The sequence below is a fragment of the Asterias amurensis genome, chromosome 1, assembly GCF_032118995.1.
Source record: "Asterias amurensis chromosome 1, ASM3211899v1".
In the NCBI taxonomy this organism is placed as follows: Eukaryota; Metazoa; Echinodermata; class Asteroidea; order Forcipulatida; family Asteriidae; genus Asterias; species Asterias amurensis.
This window is the reverse complement of record NC_092648.1, coordinates 36093416-36116398: the sequence shown is the minus strand read 5'-3', so window position 1 is coordinate 36116398 and position 22983 is coordinate 36093416. Positions and strand designations below refer to the sequence as shown.

At 38.7% G+C, this 22983-nt stretch overlaps 1 protein-coding gene across 2 annotated transcripts; it reads left to right on the top strand.

Moving 5' to 3' along the window:
* The first annotated feature begins 348 nt into the window (after positions 1-348).
* On the top strand, positions 349-22757 carry LOC139938482 (cleavage and polyadenylation specificity factor subunit 2-like). Of its 2 annotated transcripts, none has more exons than XM_071934040.1 (19): positions 349-456; positions 2102-2326; positions 3140-3299; positions 4162-4267; positions 6083-6328; positions 8047-8135; positions 8630-8728; positions 9349-9471; positions 9987-10154; positions 10597-10685; positions 11769-11883; positions 13106-13270; positions 14653-14689; positions 15781-15923; positions 16296-16430; positions 17466-17643; positions 19674-19756; positions 20499-20633; positions 21525-22757. In XM_071934040.1, the coding sequence occupies exons 2-19, from the start codon at positions 2178-2180 to the stop codon at positions 21615-21617; spliced, it is 2313 nt and encodes a 770-aa protein (XP_071790141.1). In that variant the 5' UTR covers positions 349-456; positions 2102-2177; the 3' UTR covers positions 21618-22757. The 2 variants fall into 2 exon arrangements, with proteins under 2 accessions (XP_071790141.1, XP_071790148.1); XM_071934047.1 differs by having other exon boundaries at positions 433-456; positions 2130-2326.
* Positions 22758-22983: the final 226 nt, after the last annotated feature.

Sequence of the window (22983 nt, the reverse complement as noted above, 5' to 3'; positions counted from 1 at the left end):
CAGTATGCTCAGACCCGGAGCAGTTCACACAAAAACTGGAATAGGCTGAGACTTCTAAAAATAGCTTTGACAGACTAGAAACTTTAGCCAAAATTGAAACGGTGTGTTGAAAATGCACAAGTCTATACCATAGAAAAATTCTATAAAATAAAATCTGAAGTGTGAATGTAGGCTAGGCGTAGGCCTAAAGCGTCCCAAATGTTTAGTTACATATTTTGACACCAACAAACTACGTACTTTTCTATGCCGCGAATTATTTTGCTGTGGGGGACCATCGCGTGCCGTCCGTGATCGACTCAGTTTGCGCGGTCGGTTTTGGTTATCGGCACATTGCCCAAAATGTAGAGGGCGCTGTCAAAAAACGAAAATAGAAACCAAAATGGCGCCGCTGTAAATTGCCAATGGATAAAGCATGGTAAACCATAGAGTAAGGGTAAACAAGACAACAGTTAATTTGTAAGTAAATTAGCGCTGTAGTTGTGAGGGTTTTCATTATTTGAAGTTATTTCCTTTTTAACTATTTAATATAGAATACAAAGAGACAAACATGACACATCCGTTCCATTTAATCGGTTATTTTGAAGTTGAAAGAATGAAAGAATTTGGATTCGGCATAGAATAGATGCCGAACAACAAAAACATATTTTTTTTTTTGCCCGACCCCAAACATGTCAAAGTCAAAAGTAAACCACAAACACCTGAACGAGGTAGGATTTCACTGATGTCAAGAAACAGATAGCATTTCCTTATAAAGTGTGATTCTCAAAGATACATAAACTGTCGGAAACTTTCAAATGGTGACTTGATTGCTGTTCAAAAACTGGTTATTAAAAATTTGGAATGCCATGATAAATGATAAAATAAACTTTATTATTAATGTTATATTGATATTTTTAAATAAAATTAACCTGCCCTGATGATACTGATACTGGTGTTGTAAAAGCATCCAAAGCCAAACACTATTTTACCGTACTACATGTACAATACTTTTGTTTGTACTTTGATGTCACTCAGACTCAGAGTATACTTATAGTCTTGGTCTTACTCTTAGCTGTCAGGATGTGAAGATAAATCTGGTAGTGTAAATAATTTTACAATAAATAATATTGGCTGCTTTATGAGTCATCTTGATCTTGATCTTGATATAATATTGAACAGCTCCTTACTAGGAACAGATAACTTTCTGTATGGCGCCACCACTTTTTCACTCATTTTTATAAAAAAGAGATATCTCATTGAGGTAAATTAGATACTGTAATTATTTCATATCGAATGAAAAAGTGGTGGCGCCATACGGAAACTTTTCCCTAGGAACAGCACTTAAATGAAGTCAAGTCAGTAGGGAGGAACTACTAGTCTTTTTTTATGCGCACCTATCGCCAACACTTTAATAGTGGGGCTATACAGTTGATGGTTGTTAAGTAGAATTCCAGTCTTTTGCATCATAGAGGGAGCTAAACAATCTGCAGGTTGGATAATTTTACCATTTTTGGTAAAAAAATATCCACACTGTACAGGAATAATATCTGGACAAATTTAATTGGTTGAAAGCTTTACAAAGGCTACAAAATTCATACTAGTAGCCTACAAACCCTTCACAGAAACATTTGAAATTATTAGTGTCGACTTTCAGACAATAACATTTGAAATTTTAGTTTAATTGCCACAATAAAAATAAAACCCATATGAATGTGCTCAAAATCCCTGATGAAACATAAACCAAGCATAGCTACTGAATTTGAGGAAATTCCCAATAATGGTTTGTTGGTGTGTAAACGGATAGCGGAGGATGTAACAAAGAAATAATCCACGGGTCGGTCGAGGGGAAGAGAAGGAGAGGTCGTCCAGCAACATGGACGACTGACATAAAGAATTGGACTGGACAGGGTTCGGCAGCTGCATCAAGATCAGCAGAAGATCAAGATGGCTGACGTAAACTTGTAATGACCACCGCAGCGCAATTTGCACCAACGGACTGAAGAGAGCTCGAGAAACTAGAAACACTTTACTTTCTAAGAATCAATGTTGTGTATTTTCCCTTTTAAGTCCGCATTTTGTTTATATTGATCATAAAGATTATTTCATTTCTTTATATTTACAGACTGATGTTGATATTTTCCTCATCCTAGAAAAGCATTCGAAAAAAAGATAATTCAGCCGGATTTAGGAAAGCCAAGATGACCTCCATTATAAAGCTGACACCATTCTCCGGTGTTCGCGATGAGTCTCCACCATGTTACATGCTTCAGGTGGATGAGTTCAGGTTCCTTCTGGACTGTGGATGGGATGAGAAGTTTAACCTGGACTACATAGAGAACCTCAAAAAGTAATCATTATTCTGTTTGTACCTCCTGGTCTCTTGGCCAACAAGAAATATTATCGCATTCTGAGCAAATTCATTAGTGCTATACATGTTTGTATGATATGAAGCTCCATTAAGTGCTTGACTGCAGATATTATTTTTGTTATCATGAGTTTGAATCGATCACTTCCACTCGAAGGTAGACATTTTAATGCCGGGATTGATTTGATTGCAAATAAAAATTTCTCAAAGTTTGATTTAGGACGGTGGCAATGGAGATTTTGTTTGTGAAGACTGTACCAGCCGGCAATTTCTCCAAGTGGTCTGGCTAACTAGAGTGCTGACAAACATCACTGTTTCATACAAGCTATGGACTAGTGAAAAAGATGGGTGAGGAGTAAAGGACAAGCTAATTGGTCCTACTGGCTAGTCACTGACAACGTTAAGGGCAAACCCTGGTGCCTATTGGAAATTTGAAATAGAGTACAAAGTCTTGCTGTGCATGGTGCTTGCTTTTGGTTATATCAACAGCAAATTGCGCCACAGCACCTTGTAAAGCATTACATGGTGCTATCAGAATTAGGTCTCATAATTCAAACGTGGTCCCATATCTGGCAGGGAATACTGTATGTTACAGCGCCGGGAGCGTCACTGGGTGACGGACATGTGCGCTATATAAGAAGCCACTGACAAACTGCAGTTTTGTGTCAATAAAGTGTGTGCACTCTTGCCCAATGTTGTTAACATGCCTGTAGTGTTCAGAAGTACGCTATATGTGAAGAATCTCTCTGAGCTCTTTTCCATGACAACATTTTTCTTTGTGATTATTCTTACCAGGCATGTCCACCAGATCGATGCAATGCTACTCACTTTCCCAGATCATCTCCACCTCGGCGCTCTACCGTACATCGTCGGCAAATGTGGCCTGACATGCCCCATCTATGCAACCATACCTGTGTACAAGATGGGGCAGATGTTCATGTACGATTTATACCAAGTGAGTATCTCCTTTTTAGGAAAATCTAATTTTTGGGTGGACAAGTCAAGGGTATGAAACTTTGCATGGTGGGAGTATAATCAGGTGAAGTTTGCGGTAGCACCATAGTGTTGTTTCTGAAAAGAACAGGTGGTTGACAACTCAACGTTTGAATCAGTATGATCAGGAGAAGATAACACATGGTGTCGCTGCAAACCTCACCTATTTAAAATCAAGCATACAAAAATGCTGAGGTAAGTCAGACTCTTGTAATTTTATGATCTTGAAAAACTAGCAATACGTCCACTTTTTGATACTGAGAATTCTTTCGATTTTAAAAGACAAAACTTTCCATTCATAAATTTGTCTCGGTAAAATGATCAAAAACCAGGCCTCGTTGGGATTAAACCACGTTGGGTCTTGTGTATTAGAGGGTGGGTTTGAATCCCGGTCATAACACTTGTGCCCTTGAGCAACACTTTATAATTGCTTCTTAAGAAGTTGGGATTGTAATACTTTCTGCTCCACCAGCCAGGCTCCTAGTGGATGATACCCATGCCTTCATCCTTACAGACTGTGGAGGGGATAACCCTGTTTCAGCCCCAGAAGTAGGTGGCAACCTGCCCCTGGTGACAGTTGATTTTGGCCGTTAGGATGTTGGAGGATTAAATATTGGAGGATTTAGGTCTCCTGTAAGAAAATACGCCAGGGAGTAAGGCTTATATTTATAGTACTTCCCACACAGATTAATCGCATGCTAATAGATATTTCAGGTATTGCCAGTATAAACTTTGTCGTGGGAGTTTTTATCTTGTACCAATCTAGTTCAAATATAGTGACAACTCAGTTTTAAATCCATTTGTTTTTAAAAATCCTTTTCTAGTCGAGACACAATTCGGAGGAGTTTGACTTGTTCACATTGGATGATGTAGACACTGCGTTTGATCGGATTATTCAGCTCAAATACTCACAGAGTACCAATCTCAGAGGTATGTATCTAGTTATTGTACAAGTATAAACCCCTTGCATGTGACGTCACACGCTCAAAAAGCGCCCTGACAGGGGTCAAAAAGCACCCTCACTGGGGTCAAAGGAGGCAAATGATAGGACGAAAGCTATTCTTTGTGCGCAAAAACGTGCGCGTGAGCTCAGCGTCCCTGTAGCATTTCGTGTTATGCAGGGGGTCTATTGGATGCATTTGAAGTGCATTGTTTCAGAATGTAATCATGAAGTGAAATCTTGACTATTCAATTTCATGAGGCGACACCAATTGAAATTGAATGCCAGATTTCATTGAGTGATTATATTCTGCAACAATGCACAAATGAAATCTATTCAATATTTTCTACTTAAAGGCACTGGACACTATTGGTAATTACTCAAAATCATGGTTAGCATAAAACCTTTCTTGGTAACGAGCAATAGTGAGTTTTTTATAGTATAAAACATTGTGAGAAACGGCTCCCTCTGAATTAACGTAGTTTTCGAGAAAAAAGTAATTTTCCACTAACATATTTGAATTTGATTTCGAGACCTCAGAATTAGATTTGAGGTCCAGAAATCAAGCATCTGAAAGCACACAATTTCGTGTGACAATTAGGGTATTTTTTTTTCCATTATCATCTTGCAACTTAGACGACCAATTGAGTTCAAATTTTCACAGGTTTGTTATTTCATGCATATGTTGATATACACCAAGTGAGATCAACTGGTCTTTGACAATTACCAAAGGTGTCCAGTGTCGTAATAAATAACTCACACATAGAATCTTGTCAATTGAAAACTCTTTCACAATAAACACAAAATAGACACGGAAACTCTTCCACCACACTCTCTGGAAATTATTGATGAAACCTGGGCCCAATTTCATGGCTCTGCTTACCGTAAGCACAGAATTGGCGCTTACGGAAGCAGGGATCTCTGTGCTTACGGCAAGCGTATTTCACGAGTAAGCGGCGAATTTGGGCTTCTGCGCGTAGGTACTCCGCATTAATAAGCATCCGCTTACAAGGCTAGCACAGAAATTCGGCTCTTTTAATAATTATAATAATGAAGAATATTTATGGGGTGCCAAAATCCACCAAAATGAGGTGCTCAAGGTGCACAGGAGGGGGAACCACACACAGCAAGGAAAATAAGACAAATAGACCAGTTACACATAGGCGAGATTAAACAAAGTGGTTTTCAACTTAACCTTGAAAGTATTGATGTTAGAAATATTGCGGATTTGTAGAGGCAAGTCATTCCAGAGTGTGGGTCCAGCATGGGAAAAAGACCTATCGCCCCATGACTTGCTACTCTAAGTAACTTGAAGCATGCATGTATTGGAAGATCGGAGAGATCGCACAGGAGTCAGCGGGGAATCGTGATCGTAAGCGCAGAATTCGGCGTTAAGCAGAGCCTTAAAATTGGGCCCTGTACAGATGATACATACCTTTCATGTTTTTATTTACCCACTTTGGGCTGGTATCCCCCCCCCCCCCAGTTTTCTTTTTTTAAGAGTAATTTTGGAGTGATAAGCTGACAGAGTGATTATTTTCCTTTTTGAAAATATCGTCATCACAATGAAACCCTGACTTCACATGGGGAAAGACAACACAGGGTTCTCATAACAACCACTGTTTTTTTTTTATCGTGTTAGAAAATATGAGTATGCGTTCACCATAAATCGCACAGCCTCAGCCAAAAGCCATGGCCTATAATCTGCCATGGTATACTGGAATTTCAGAATGCTCAGGCCTACCAAGAGGAAACTTGGCTAGAGCTCAATCTCTGATTTTAATTTTGTCTGTTTTTCTTCCCAGGGAAAGGACACGGCCTAACGATTACTCCACTGCCCGCTGGTCACATGATCGGCGGCACCCTATGGAAGATCGTCAAGGACGGTGAGGAAGAGATAATTTACGGAATCGACTACAACCACAAGAAGGAGAGGCATCTCAACGGATGCGTCTTGGAGACGATTAATCGACCGTCTCTTCTCATCACCGATGCCTTCAATGCAACGTACATACAGGCCAGAAGGAGACTTCGAGATGAACAGTTAATGAGTGAGTGTTGGAGAGCTTGATGGGGTTTAAAGGCACAGGGTGGATTACACAAAGCACTAAGATTCATCTTTTAAAAGACAAGTTTTCAGTATCGCCATAGTGGTTTGTCTTGTGACATCACACTTTGCTTAATAGCAATTAAGATTGATTTGCAGTTAAGATCGATCTTAGATCTTTGTGAAATCCACCCCTGTATTTGGTAACAACTCTGAAAATTAATGTCGATGAAGACTTGCATGGTAAGAAATACAGCAGCTTTGAACAGTATAACGTATTTTGAGAAAATTTGCACTTGTAAGTATCGCAGTTGTGGATGAATATATCACTTTTTATCCCCCAAAATGTAGAATACGAAGCCCATGTGTATTCCTGTTGGGTATTATACTTCCTGCGTGGACATATTCACTGCGGAATTCTGGCGATATCTCAAAAAATGCAACCACCTTTTGAAATAAATTGTCGTTGGTTAGTTTCATTGTGTTATATCAACATTTATATAGGACTGAAACATTTGAAGGGTTCTAAGGACCAAACGTGTACAGACCCTTTAACTAACGAGGGCATGTTTGCACATTGTTTCCCCCTGTGGAATTGATGTAATGCAAACAACTTCGTAAGATTGAGTCTAGAGCCATCATTGTTGTTGGAATTCTAAAACATTCCAGAATCTAGTAGGAAAAACAGCTTTTCAATGTTGTCCAATCTGTGAAATCTGCTTCAGCATCGGGGAAATTACACATTCCAATGTTTGTTTGTAATTATAGTGACCTTGCAAGGCCATGTCTGGTATCCACATTTTTACTAGTCGTACTTTCATTTTGATGAGTTAGGTCAGGTACTTATTTGTTGCATTGAGTAAGGGAGTGTCTAAAAAAGTGGGAGCAATCAGACTCAGAATGGTCAATATCATTAAGAGTAGTAAAAGATTTTACCAATGGTTTAAGCTCTGTATACTTGGTGCTTGGGGGGGGGGGGTTTGTGTGCGGAGTTTGCACTAAATGTGCACTGCTTATCACATAAGGGTTAAGCAAAAAGACTTCTTTATCCCGGTGTAATTATTAAATGTATTAAAGGATTTGGGTACTTTTTGTAACACAAAACACAATGTCCACAGATTTACATTAAACTTACACCGTTTGAAGATAATGATAGTGGAAAGCTTCCCTGAAAATATTTGACGCTGAGGTGCTGTAGTTTTTGAGAAATGAGTAAAAGTATGTCATGAAAATACGTTTTTTCTTGCTGAACTAATTTTCGTCTCATGATCAGTGAGACAAAAATTATTTTCATTACATTGTTTTACTCATTTTTCAAAAACTACAGCACCTCAGCAAGTAATATTTTCAGGGAAGCTTTCTACTATCATAATCTTCAAACTGTGTAAGTTTAATGTAAATCTGTGGACATTGTTTTTTTTTTTCCCCAAAAAAGTACAACGACCCTTTAAATCAAGTGGTAATAGAAGCTTTGCATGTTGTGGATCACAAGGAGAAACTTGTGTGTGCAACGATGTTTAAAACTCTTTTGGGAAGAGTGTTGGCTCTGAAAAGAACTGTTGTGGTCTTGACGTTTAGAAAAGTATTCTCTGCTCGTCTTCACCGGTTCATCAAGAGCAAACCAACACTTCTCCCAAAAGAGTTGTATACATTTAATGCCAGGATGCCAATGGGCCGTAAATACCTTGGTAGTTTTCTCACATCCTTTTTTCCATATTTCAGCCATCATCCTAAACACAATGAGGAGAGACGGGAATGTACTAATCGCAGTCGACACAGCCGGCAGGGTCGTTGAACTCTCACTCCTCCTGGTAAGTGCCATGTGACATCATTAAGTTTACGTGTCATCCCGGTTACAGGACACACCATTTGTGTTGCTACAGCAGATTTTAAAAACTTTTTACGAAACAAGTGGTTAATTTTGACAATTTGTTATTGTTTTTCAACCTTCTGTGGTTAAACCAACCCCTTCCCTCAAACCCCACCCTCTTTGTTTTCCTTAAATATTCATAAGGGTTTACAAGGTGCTGCAACTCATACTCAATGTAAAATCTATCGGTGCAAACGCGTTCGCACAATCATAGAGTGCGCATGCAATTATTAATCACCCGGGTGAAACATGAATTTTCCATGACAACTTCGCCTCGTGAAACGGAATAGTCCTGATTTCACCTTGTGAGTTCATCCTGCGTCAATGCACTCATATGCATCCAATATTTTGCATTATACTATTTTTATTATAATTATAATAACTGCAAGTGGAATTGTAAACACTAATCCAAACGGATTGTTTGGATCATTTCAGGATCAATTGTGGAGGAACACAGAATCTGGGCTGAGTCCATACTCCTTAGCCATGGTAAACAATGTCAGCTACAACGTTGTGGAGTTTGCAAAGTCACAGGTAAACAATTACTGTTTTAGATTATAATTGGAACATGATACGGTTTAAAAAAAATATATATATATATATTTTGGGCTGTCGTATTCACCAATCTCTTAAAATGTAAGTCCAAACACAAAACACTTTCACTGTATTGAGCTCTTTTATTACAAATCTATTAATATAATTTTAATACTAACAACTGTTCAACTCACAAGATTTGATATTGTTTATGGTGAGATGAATGCATTACCTGAGCTACCAGCTAATGAGTGCATAGCACTTCTGAAGTACTGAAATTTTACAAGAGTAAAAAGTCAGGGATGTATAAGTAAAGTGGGTTGGTAAACTGCTTTATTTATATTAAATACATAACTTCTCCCTGTTCCAACATTTGTCAACAAGTTTTTATTTTATTTTTTCATGAACGTTTTTGTTTAACAAACTTAAAAAAAAAAATAAAAAAAATAAATTGTTGGTTGTGAAGCAAATGATGGTCAGTCGGACGAGGACAAACAAACAATTTCAATGTGTCTTCTTAGATCTGGGTCCTAGTTTAAAAACTTAACTGTCATCAATGACTCTGACCATTATGTATTGCATCCTTAACTGTTTTCCTTCTTTGATCCTCCTTCATGTAGGTGGAATGGATGAGCGACAAAGTGATGCGATCTTTCGAAGACAAACGTAACAATCCATTCCAGTTTAAACATCTCAAATTGTGCCACTCGCTGAAAGAGCTGGCCAAAGTCCCCGAACCTAAGGTACGTATTTGTAGAAAATCCCACCGTAAAGCTTGTGTGTGGTAAACATGTGCAGCCCTCAGCGCCATGGGTTCAGGGCCCAATTTCATAGAGCTGCTAGAGCGGAAAATATTGCTATAAAGGCAGTGGACACTATTGGTAATTACTCAAAATAATTATCGATGGAGTTTCTTTCCTCTCCCTTAGATCAGAATGTCTGCACAAGTAGATAGATTGTTCACTACTCCTAGTAATCTGTTGCCTTTATTTGATACTTTGGCCGTGGTTTCACAGGTCATTAACCCCCCTTTTCTAGTATTTCGTAATATGGTGGTACGAGTAGGGTGTGTTAGTTGAGTGTAAAAATGTGTGTTTTGCAAGGGGACAGATCGCCTTGTGACCGTCGACTGAGACGCCGGCCAGCATGTTGTATTGCTGCGTATTTTGTGGGTTTGGTATTGCCTAAGTTTCTCCGGTTTAGCTTCATGAGATGTGTATTTGATGCAATCGGTCATCTTTTTATCACTACCTTTCAGGTTGTTTTAGCGAGTGTACCAGATTTGGAATGCGGTTATTCTCGTAGCCTCTTTGTGGACTGGTGTGATAACCCTAAGAACAGCGTCGTCTTGACATGTAGGAGCAGTGAAGGGACTCTCGCTCGCTCATTCATTGATAACATCCAACAGAAAGAAGTCACACTCAAGGTATGACCTCAATTCTTGTTATTGTTTTTTTTCTTTTTGTTCCAGTAAATGAGACGGGCTCTGCAAAAATGAGTTGCTTGTCGCACAGCCCACTTTCAAGTACAGGGCGGTTGAGTGTTTGGATGGTGCAAAAACAAATAGAAATTGTTTTTTATGATATGCGGTTTCTTGCTTCTTATTGGTCTATATTTTCATGTTTTGCAAATAGAAACTTTTGTGTTTATGGACAAAGATAAACAGGGATAAACAGACCCTCTTGTTTCATTTGTGAACTTTTTTTTAATACAATATTTGTTTTTAGGAGGGCAAATCAAGAATTTTTTTGGGGAGGTCTTAAGTTCAAACACAACTTTCTTGCATTCACATTTGTGTTGTTGCACATGTATCGTACAGCTACAACTCCCTTATTATATTGTCTCTACCTCGTTGATGTTTGTTTCAGCTGAGTAAGAGAGTCAAGCTGGATCCAGAGGAGTTGGAGGTGTACAGAATCAAAGAGAAAGAGAGAAAGGCGGCTGTCAAACTGAAACAGTAAGTCTAGATGTTTTACTGATATTAATAATAATAATAACAACAACATCGGAGTCTTATACATGTATAGCTCAAAATTTGATGATAATAATAATATCAAAGTCTTAAATAGCGCTGAGTATATACAAAATTTCAGAAAGATATTGTAGTGATGAATTCTGAGACCCAATTATTTAGCACCTAATAAGGGTTTGTTTGCAAGGTGCTACGACGCATACAGCAGCCACAGCCAGAAACACCGGGGCGAACCCCTTCTCCTTTCGATAAGTGCTCTGGGTTCTTTTACATGAATTACACAACACATGGGACCAACGACTTTATGCCCATCCGAAGGACAAAGCAATAGTTAAATGTCTTGCTTAAAGGGCACAAGTGTCACGGCTGGGGATTCGAACCAACACTCTGCTGATCAGAAACACCAGAGTTTGAATTCGGTGCTCTTAACCTCTCGACTACGACACTTCCTCATGAGATTTTCTCAATTGAGTAGCATGTAGTAAGCCACAAGAGGAACTGACTGGGTTAAAATGCAAGACAATTTTGACAAGAGCAGGATTTGAACCTGCGACCTCCAAACTTCAATGCCAGTGCTGTTCTAACTGAGCCAAGATAGCCCTATGTTTGCAGTCTCCCTCTTTTGTCACAATCTTTGTTCAGGGGGGGGGGGGCGCATGTCAGAGGTCTTACAAATGTATACTGCCGTACGACCCTTCATAGGTTAAACAGCCCAACTTGAAGAGATAGGCTGTTTTGCCCTAAAATAAGAAAAAAGTGTAAAAGAGGCAAAGATAGGACATGTTTTATTCACATTCATGCATAGTATGTTCTCAAAAAAGGAAAAACTCCCTCATTTGACCCAGAAATTATCTTATATAAGAAGCAAACATTTTTGGGTAAAGGCTGTTTTGCAATAGAAGCGTCTCGCATAGCCAGATGACCGTGTTTATAATTTAACCTGGGAAGTGTTTTAAGGGCGTGCAACTTTTATTATATCAAGTAGTAAACAACAAGGGGAAACTGATGACTGCCTAAATATAAATACGGGGAAAAACTGACTTGATTTATTCTTTGTGAATCCCACAGAGGTGCTGAGTTAGACTCTAGTGATGAGAGTGAAGAAGAGATGGAGATTGGAGATGCAGTCGGTCACAAGAGCAGCAAGAAACAAGTCCAACATGACCTCATGCTCAAGGCTGAGGTACGTACAATGTTTTACTCTACACATTTGTTAAAGCCATTGGACCCTTTCGGTACAGAAAAGAAAAAAAAAGTTCACAGATTTACAAATAATTTACAGGGTTTACAGAAGGTAATGGTGAAAGACTTCTCTTGAAATATTAGTCCATGAAATGCTTTCCTTTTTGAGAAAACGGTAAAACAATATAAATTCTCGTTAACGAGAATTACGGATTTGTTATAAACACATGTCATGACACGGCGAAACGCGCGAAAACAGGAGTGGGTTTTCCCGTTATTTTCTCCCGACTCCGATGTCCGATTGAGCCTAAATTTCCACAGGATTGTTATTTTATATATAAGTTGTGATACACGAAGTGTGGGACTTGGACAATACTGTTTACCGAAAGTGTATAATGGCTTTAACCAGTTGTTGAAATTCATGTACACAGGCAGGACCCAATTTCATAGAGCTGCTTAAGCACAACAGAAAGGAGATAAGCAGAACAAAATTGACAACTAGAACAAGGTTACCAGCCAAAAATGCCATATCACATCTGTCTATGACTGGTATACTGCTTGATTTTGCATAGCAGCAAATAATTAAGCAATATTTATTGCCTAGGCAGAGCTATAAAATTGCACCATTGGTGATAAGTTTTCATGGCCCTCTCTTGTGTATAGAACAAGCTTTCCACCTCCATTACAGGTTCAAAGGTCATGTCCAAATTGCTTCCCTCGATATTCATGATGTTGAGTCTAAGATTACAATGGAACTATTCATCGGTTGAGAATGCTTACCCCCCTTGGAATTAAAAAGGCAAGCAAGGCTGAGTCACACTGCAGCGATAACGAAAACGATAACGATCACTACCCAAAGAGAACGCATTCTATTGGTTGAATGAGCGTGGGCGTATTCTGAGTCGAGCAATTCAACCAATAGAATATGTTCTCTTTGCATCGTGATCGTTATAGTTTTCGTTATCGCTGCAGTGCGACTCAGCCTTAAGCCCCAACTCAACTTATATCGTACTGCCTCTAGCTATAGGGCAATCTCGGTGGACTAGTTGACAAGACATCTGCTCTTGCATGGTAAAGGTCGTGGGTTCAATTCTCGCGCAATAATATGCCTGTGATTTTCTTTACACAGTACTCGGGAAAAGTACTGGGTACACGTTGCTTACATACATCGACGTATGGGTAAAACCAATTAATATCTCTCCCTAAATCAATATTATCTACAGAGTGGGAAGAAAGGAACAAGTTTCTTCAAGAATGCCAAGAAGTCTTATCCGATGTTTCCATTCCACGAGGAGAGAATAAGATGGGACGAGTATGGGGAGTTGATTAAACCAGAGGACTACATGATCACTGAGATGAACCAAGCTGAAGAAGAGAAAACCAAAGCTGTAAGTCGCTCATATATTGGCACTTTTGGAACCCATGAAACTGAGAGCCCCCGCATGCCCGCCCCCTTTGGGGGATCATCCCTTAGAACTATCGGTTGGTAGTTTATTGCACCACATAGGCACATATCTGTTGCACGCCTAAAGTTTCCACTCCAAAACGTTTGTGTGCTGCAATTTTACCCCAAATCAACCATTTCAATTTTCAAATGCATTTCTCATGACAGAAATTGTTAATTCTGCAAAGACATTAGACTTTAAAGAATTTATGTGGGACCATGGGTACAGTTAAAGGCGAGGAAAACAACATTTTTCTTTTGATTATGGGTGCAATAGCTTGTATTTGTCACTTGCAATGAATTAGTTTAGTTTTATTAAACTTTACACTGGCATAAAAATATACAAATGGATAAATTAAGATACAAAGAACCAAAATAGATTAAAATACCAAGCCAGTGAGTGGCAAGAAGGAACAGGTGAACAGCACCTCTACAAAGCTGTCCTGTCACAAAGAAAGTCCACTAATCCCACCCCTCAGTTCAGAAACCATTCACCCCTCTGTTTAAGAACCACCCCTCCCTCAGAAAAAGAACAAAAATAAGGGGGGGGGGGGCTTGAAGGCAGGCCTGACAATTATGAGCGACAACAAGAGCAATGGCAATGTGACACCCAAGTATAATGATCTTAATCGTGGAGAGGAACAAACTACATGTGAACTAGGCCTATATGTTGAATCCTCTGTAAATAAATAACACTTACAATAGATTTTTGTGTGCAGTTCTTAAAGTAATTAAACTAGGCCACTGTGGTGTACGTATTAGCTGTATACTACTGCCAAATGGAAACACCACAGTGACAAATCCAAAACTAAATTAACGTGCTGGGTATACTCTTAAAAATTTATGGCTAATGGTGCTGTTGGCTGCTAGGTGTAAACTGAGAGAAAGAAAAAAGGTTCAGCCAGCCTATATAGTGTAGGCGCTACGGTCATGGTTGAACACACACTTGGTGATGCTCAAAAGAAATAACTCGCTGATTTAAATACCACAGAAACTAAGGCTACTACAAGATACATTTTAAAACAATAACAAATATTTAGATGTGTACTGTTTGAGATGTTTGGGCAGCACCTTAACTTAAAAATCAATTTAGAATGAAATACTTGTTTAATAAAAAGAAAGCAACAAGGTTTATTTCTCTACTGCTGAGGATACTTTTCCCTAAAGCTCTTTGGAATCTTTCAACAACAAGTAGAATGCCATCATGTCAACATAACTCCTAAGATCTGGATCCTTATTTTTGTCATCAATGACTTCTCATCCATGGTTTTAAAAGAATGTCTTCCAAGATGAAATAATGAGAATGTAATTTTGATTTGTCCGCAGGAGGAGGATGGTTTTGATGGAGAAGACGTTGGTGAAGGTGAGTTATTAAAGGATTTGGGTACTTTCTTGTAACACAAAACACAATGCCCACAGATTTACATTAAACTTAAAACGCTTGAAGATAATGTTAGTAGAAAGTGTACCTAAAAAGATTAGTTGCTGAGGTGCTGTAGTTTTTTAGAAATGAGTAAAACAATGCCATGAAAATACGTTTTTACACGCTATAATAATTTTGTCTCATGATCACTGAGGTGAATATTATATTCATGACATTGTTTTACTCATTTCTCAAAAACTACAGCACGTTAGCAAGTTATATTTTCAGGGAATCTTTCTAATATCATTATCTTCAAACTGTGTAAGATTAGTGGAAATCTGTGGACATTGTGTTTTTTTGTCATACAAAAAGTACTCAGACCCTGTAAGTTAATTATCGTCATGAGAGGCGATGAAAGCAAAATATCAAGGACAAAAGTGCCATGATTTGGATTAGAACCAAAACTCTGGTGACAGTTCATTGGTGTGGTGAGAGAGAGTTTTTAAGAAAAAAGACGGATGTACAAATTCATACAAAGATAAATAAAGCACAGCCACTAGTGTGATATAGTTTCACAATAGTTTTAAGTTTTTTTTTGTACGCACAAAAAACTTAATGGTCTGACATTTAGACCCTAGCAGAGTCTATCTCATCATCATCATTTAGCGGTCGCTACCGAGATTCCATGCACAGTGTCACGCCAGAGGTGTTTATTCCTCGTCATGTTTGGAAGGTCCTCCGTGTCTCTACCGATCACTTTGATGTAGTTGAGTGGTCGAGGTCCTCTATTAGGGCACGGCAGTCTCCAATATAACACGTCAGGAATGGCCTGGTCTTTGGCACGAAAGCAGTGACCTGCGAAGCGGACTCTGCGTTGAGCAACAGTAGTAGAGATCGGTGGAATGTCTCTGTAGATCTGTTCTTTGGTCTTGTGCTCAAAGGCTAACAATGACACCAAATTATTGAGAGTCTGCTTCTGTCGAAACATCAGGCCATTTACTATTTTTTTGCATTTATACACTTTGTTTTGTTAGTTGTTTGCAACATCTTATTCTACTCAGGATTGTAAATGTCTTTATTTCCTTCATCAGCCGGGGCAGATATTCCCACAAAATGTGTCTCTCGGGAGGTGACCATGGAGGTGAAATGCTCGGTAAACTTTATTGACTTTGAGGGGCGGTCAGATGGAGAGTCCATCAAAAAACTCATCACTCAGGTTAAGCCTCGTCAACTGGTGAGTACAAAGTTCAGAATTTGTTTTTTTTTATTTGTAAAAATAGAGTCTGGATTTAAAATTGTTCATTTTGTGTCCAATCTCAACAAAAATCTATTGATTTTAGCACCAGGTCAATTTATTTCAGTTGAAAATGAATGCTCCGTTTTGTTGGCATTCAACAGTTAAAAGGAGTAATTAAATTTCACCAGTTTAGCATTCACTGGTTTTACAACCTGTGGACGAGGCGGCCACGGACGCAAGTCTATGCCGAAAGATTTTGATGATGATGGTTTTAGCAATACCACCATTCAATTTCATTAGGCCACAAGATTCATTCAAATTTGTGAACTGTAATCATCAACTGATAGAGCTGTCAATTTCTACATACAGATTATTGTACATGGCGCTGAGGAGCCTACCCAGCATTTAGCGGAGTACTGCAGGCTGCAGTTAGCTGGAACCAAGGTATTCACTCCGAGTATCAATGAGACAATGGATGCTACGATGGAGAGCCACATATATCAAGTAAGACGTTGTCAAATATCAATTCATTTGTTCTGCAATTTGTTAGCCGACAGGAAACACAATAAAGTGTACCGCAGTTTTCCCAATGGTTTTAACATATTTTGTTGGGGTACTTTTTGGAAACACAAAACACAATGTCTACAGATAATGATAGTAGAAACTGTACCTTAAAATATAAGTTGCTGAGGTGCTGTAGTTTTATTAGAAATGAGCAAAACAGTGTCAAGAAAACAAACGTTTTTACACGCTAAAATAATTTTTGTCTCATGATCGCTAAGACGAAAATTATTTTCATGACATTGTTTTACTCATTTCTCAAAAACTACAGCACCTTAGCAAGTAATATTTTCAGGGAAGCTTTCTACCATCAATATCTTCAAACTGTGTAAGTTTAATGTAAATCTGTGGACATTGTGTTTTTTGTCCTACAAAAAGTACCCAGACCCTTTAAGTAACTGACCCCAAAAAAGTGTTTCAATATGTTAGTAGACATGCAGGCTTATACTGAATTTCTTTTGAGTTGATAAGTATAATTAAATATTTTTTTACTCTCTAATTTTAAGACAAACATTTACGTAAATGCGAGGTTAATTTTTCTTTCAATTTTTGTTTATAAATATTTGATTGTGATTTAGAAAAATTTGTTCATTAGGCCTAAACATCAAATGAATTAACTCCATTCATTTTTGTAACATGACCTTGCCTGGTGGAACAAATGGGCAGGGAGCAATTATTTTGGAAATATCCAATAATTATCCATATTGGACTCTATGTTCATTTGTGGAGTGTCAAAGCAGTATACATGGTAAAATAAAGGACGACATGTGATCCACTATCGAATGACAAGCATTAACATGTACATCCCCTTCAAAGTATATTTTATACATAACTTTACATAAGTTTGATATTCTTTCGGGTGAATAAGAATTTGGTCTGCACCATAAAGGTGACATGTTATGAAAGGTAAAAACAAATTATATTCTTGATCCCCGATGCCAAACTAACATCTCTTACTATCTTATTGTTTGTCCAAAGGTGAGGTTAAAAGACTCGCTGGTCAGCTCCCTCAATTTCTCCAAAGCCAAGGATGCAGAGTTGGCGTGGATCGATGGCATGCTTGACCTCCCTGAGTCTGCGTCGGACCTTGGGGTCGTTAAAGAACCAGAGGCTGAGGCAAAGGAGGAGGGTTCAGAAGACAAGCTCAAGGCACCAGGTGAGAGAGTTAGTAGATGTGATTCTTGGCTCTTTGCCAGTTGTCAGCATTTTTGTAATAGACTGATTGCGCTCCGTGCGTCATGTGACCTATAGTGGGCACTGGATGTAAACAAACACGGCGTACTGCATATAAACATGCGATAAAAAGACATGATTACTGTTGCAGTTTTTGGCTCAAAGTAAGCTTGGGCGATATCAATTTATTTTATTCACTTTATATCGCGGACAATATATCGCGATATTCGATATAATCGCCATCAATTAAATTTGACATCAGTCTTTAAACTCCAAGTGAAAGTTGTGGTGAGACAGTCATAGCATAAGAGAGGTGTTCTAATGACAAATTCTTCTGGTTTTCCTATGGGGTGCAAGATGTCTCTGCTAGCAAATATATTGCGATATTTAATCGATATCGCGATATATTGCAATGTGCGATATTTTGATTAAAACCAAATCCATCCGATATCGAAATCGTTTCCAAATCAATATCGCGATATTCGATAATATCGTGATATCGCCCAAGCTTAGCTCAAAGAAGGACTAAATTCTTGAAATCACTGAAGAATATTCCGCAGTTAATAACATGAGACCTTACTGGTGGCTGAACAATGGCAGTAATGGGTAAACACAGTTCCACCAAATATGAAATTTCAAGAGAATTTTTACATGAAGTGTTTGTGCACGGAAAGTGTGGTTTTACAGTGCCCTCATTGTAATGATTTTGCTGCCAATATTTTCAATAAAAATCTCATTAAGAAGCTGCGAATCTCTTCATGTTCACCATGAAAAAATTTAGTTAGAAGGGGTAGCTGTCCGCTATGAGTAGGACAACTTGGCGATCTCCCTTATCACAGCCCAACTTCACGCCTTTCACAAAGCAAATCCATGGTGCATGAGCTCGCTCAAACCTCAGTTATTTACGTAGTCTAACCATACTCTCAAAAGAAACCTCTTTTGTAGTAGAATACTGGGAACATCAAACAAAAAATGTGATTTAAATCAATGTCACAATATTCAATTTATAAAAAGGACTCTGTTTTTAGTTATAAGTGTTATTTATTGAAAACACAGCCAATTATGGTCCATCGGTACGAGTTTTCCCATGTCTTTACTGTATAGCTGTGTTTTTTTATACCCACTATAGGTCACATGAACACATGTAAACATTGGTAGCGCAATCGGTCTACTAGTTTCCCTAAATTTCCTGGCATGTCGTGGCTCTGGTGTTGTCGCAACAGAGAGTCTGTTTGAATCCTGCAGTCCCGACACTTGTGCCCTTGGTCCCGACGTTTGTGCCCTCGATTATGACACTTGTGCCCTTGAGCAAGGCACTTGACCATAATTGCTTCCTAAAAAGTTTGAAAATTTAATCTGTTTGGTTATTTGTCTGAGATCATTATTACAACTCATAGGTCTGTAGCCAACCTCTGTCTTTTTTACGAATATTTCCGTAGTAAACTTTCCAGCTGTCTGTCCGACCTGGTCTCTCCTATCATGGTGTTTGGAGTGTGAAACCAGACTTTCTGCTTGTTCTCATCTATACACACTTGAATTGTTGAGATTTACATGTATAACAAAGAGCCATTCCAACAGCTTTATTCCACATACTGCATCTCTTTGTAACTCCTTGCCTGGTGCATGTTTCCCTCCATCCTACAATCTAGACTGTTACAAGAGGAACATCAGTTCCTACCTTCAGCTCCCCTGAGTTATTTTCATTCTAAATGTTATTTATCTTACCAAGAGTTGCTTTAAGCCTCATATGGTGCCAGCTGGCATAAAAAAGGGGACAAATAAGATTTAAAACTTTGCATGGCGGTGAGAGAATCTAGTAAGGTTTGATTTCCCCTGAAGAAAGGTCAAGTTGTTAAACACCTGATTCTCTTCAGAACCACTATAACTCATAGAGAGACATTTCATGTAAGCAGTCAAACAGTATTTATTGCAAACCTTAGTAGATAGCATTATTGTACATTTCTTATTATTTACTCTAAGCCGATAGTAATTCAATGTCTGTTTGTCCTCTAGGTTTAAGCATCAGTAATAAAGACAACATTGAAGGAGATACAGATGAAGTCATCCCAATGCTAGGAGCCATCCCACAACAAGAGGTATGTCTTGCTGAGGCAAAAAATAATAATAATACGCAGTTGTTATATATGCAGTTCTTCATGGTGTGTCATGGCCGAGTGGTGTAGCACATTCAACTCAAGTTCTGGATGGGAGGTCACCAAGATGTGGGTTCGAACCACAGTCATGACACTTGCGCCCTTGAGTGGAACACTTAGATGGTAAAAATTAGATGATTTTTTTTGTTTATTTGTTTAGCTTGGTGCGCTGTATATACTTGGCAGCACAGGTTGTATACTCCCGCTGTAGCTTAGGTGGTTTTTAAGAAAAGAAATAAATGACCCAGTGACCAGCAGGGTCTTTGACAAGTGAGACTGTGTTCTTTTACGTGCATTACAACACATACAGGACCTGTGGCTTCTGTACCATCTGAAGGATGCAGCAATAATGGTTAAGTGTCTTGCTTTAGGACACCATAGTGTCAAGACCAGGACTGGAACCCACACTCTGCTGTTCAGAAACGCTGGAGCTTGAGTCCAGTGTGCTTGGCCACAACACATCAGGACTGGACAAAGACCCCAAAATAGCCTTCTTTCGTAAACAAATCTTTAAAAACTCACATATAGTATGGTTGTTGTCATATAAAAAGAAAAGAAAAAAGGGAATCCCCAAAGTTTCTTCATGTGTTACCTGCTCCAAAATTAAATGTTGTACCTGCTACTAAAGTGTACATAAACCAACTTGTCTGCTTGCTGTAAATAATTTTTGTGAAAACTTTCATAGGTCCCTGGTCACAATCAAGTTTACGTCAACGCTCCCAAGTTCCAAGACCTGAAACAAGTGATGTCAAGAAACGGCGTACAGGCTGAGTTTACTGGTGGCGTACTGGTCTGTAACTCTGTGGTTGCAATTAAACGGGTAAGGAGATGTTTTCAGATCATATCTACTTTCTTCAGGGTGGTTTTATGGAGCTGTTTGAAACACTGCCTGATAAATTAAAGATGTTTTTTATTTAGGACGATAACTTGAAAAGATAAGCCCAGAATACTCTATCAGATATTGGTATTAATTCCTCACCAATATCAAGAACTGACACCTCGTGTACAAAATCACTTTAAAAAAAAATAGTTTTCAGTTGTTTGTTTATACAATATTTGTCAAGGCCCACAATTTCATGAAGTTTCAAAGATTCATGCATGCACTATGCTGAAATGAAAAGAAAAAAAGTTTCAACAAACTGTCACAAACCTAGTGTGTGGCACGTGAGCTGGCCTCTGTTTTCACAAATTGACACACAAGTAGTTTTGTAATTCATTAGAATGTGGCGTTTCAGGAAAAAAAATGCTTGGTTGTTTTGGGTTTATTTGGTTGCATGAACTGACAGGCACATTTCTTACTTTGTTGCTTATTAATTTAGGGAGTGAAACGTTCGAAACCAGTATTTTTGTAAAAGCATCAAGTATATGAAAAATCTGTTGAAAACACTCTTGACATCAAAGGATAGTGTTTTTTTTTAGATACTCAACTTTAGATGCTGTTTTGTTTGGTTTATTGGTATTGAGATTAATACACCACAGGCCTTTCAAAATTTCGGGTTGAACTCTGGCTCAAGTTTGGGCTCCGTCATCAAGCTCAGACAGTGTATATTTTTGCACAGTGTTTCCAACACATCAAATAGCTGGAGTCCAAATCGAGGATTGGAAAAAAACCTAGAAAAAAAACATGGCTTGTACTTTGTCGTTTTTTAGGCACGCCAGATTTAAGAGATGTTTATTTATCAATATTTAATTTGATTTGTTCTCATTTTAGAATGACTCTGGAAGGATCACGTTAGAAGGATGCCTAAGCCCAGATTACTTTAAGGTCAGGCAACTATTGTACGAGCAGTATGCCATTATCTAATGCAGACTAAAAGCAGCCCTCCGCAGCCCGTCTAGAGCAAGAGATGAACTCATGGCTGATGCGACTGCAGGTTATACTGTTTATCAGACTACTTGGGACAAACTTTGACACAGTACTTGTTCATAGTTGATGCTGGCCTGGAATTAACGTTTGAGAGAACAAGCCCATTTTCATTTTGAAAAGGGCACTCGCATTTGAAAATCTTAAAGTCTATGTGGAACTTTTGAAGGGGCACCGAGGCCATGCCCAGGGCAATAGAGACCATGTCCACCGTGACCTCTCCCGTCTAAATCCAGGCCTGGGATGTGAATGTAGAATTTGGTTCTGCTTTTCATTGCTGTGGATTAAAGTAGGTCGAGACTCAACTTCAAGAGAGCAACCATCTTTAGGTGCTTCACTGACCTTATACAGTACACCCAATGTCATCAGCCAGGATGAATCGTGGATGTGCCATTTTGGGGTTGGAGTGTCCAGTGTGTTTACGGTGCAGTGCACAGTCCAGGAGATGAGCACATTGTAAAACAATTAGTGCAGACAATAACCGCATTGCCGTCAGTAAAGGGGTCTGTATCACGGCCCAATTACATAGAGCTGCTAAAAGGCAGTGGACACTATTGGTAATTACTCAAAATACATATTTTGAGTAACATAATGCCCGTGATATTTTTTCGTAGGACTCGGGAAAGTACCGAGTATACAGTGCTAACACTCATCGGTGTATGGGTAAAAACCAAAATTAATATTCTTTATCCCTGATGCAAATTTAACATCTCTTATATCGTTGTGGTACCCGCTGCCAAAACATAGGATTTGAACTGCCTCTAGCTACCGGGCAACCTCGGTAGTCTAGTTGGTAGGACACTGCTCTAGAATTGCAAGGGTTGTGGGTTTAAATCCCACCCGAGTAACATGCCTGTGATATTTTTTCACACGACTCGGGAAAGTACTGAGTATACAGTGCTAACACACATTGGTGTATGGGTAAAAACCAAAATTAATATTCTTTATCCCCGATGCAAACTTAACATCTCTTAACATAATTATTAGCATAAGACCTTACTTGTTAACGAGTAATGGGGAGAGGTTGATAGTGTAAAACATTGTGAGAAATGGTTCCCTCTGAAGTAACGTAGTTTTTGAGAGAGAAGTAATTTTCTGAGAATTTGATTTCGAGACCTCAGAATTAGAGGTCTCGAAATCAAGCACCTGAAAGCACACAACTTTGTGTGACAAGGGTGTTTTTTTCTTTCATAATTATCTCGCAACTTCGACGACCAATTGAGCTCAAATTTTCACAGGTTTGTTATTTTATGCATTTGTTGAGATACACCAAGTGAGAAGACTGGTCTTTGACAATGACCATTAG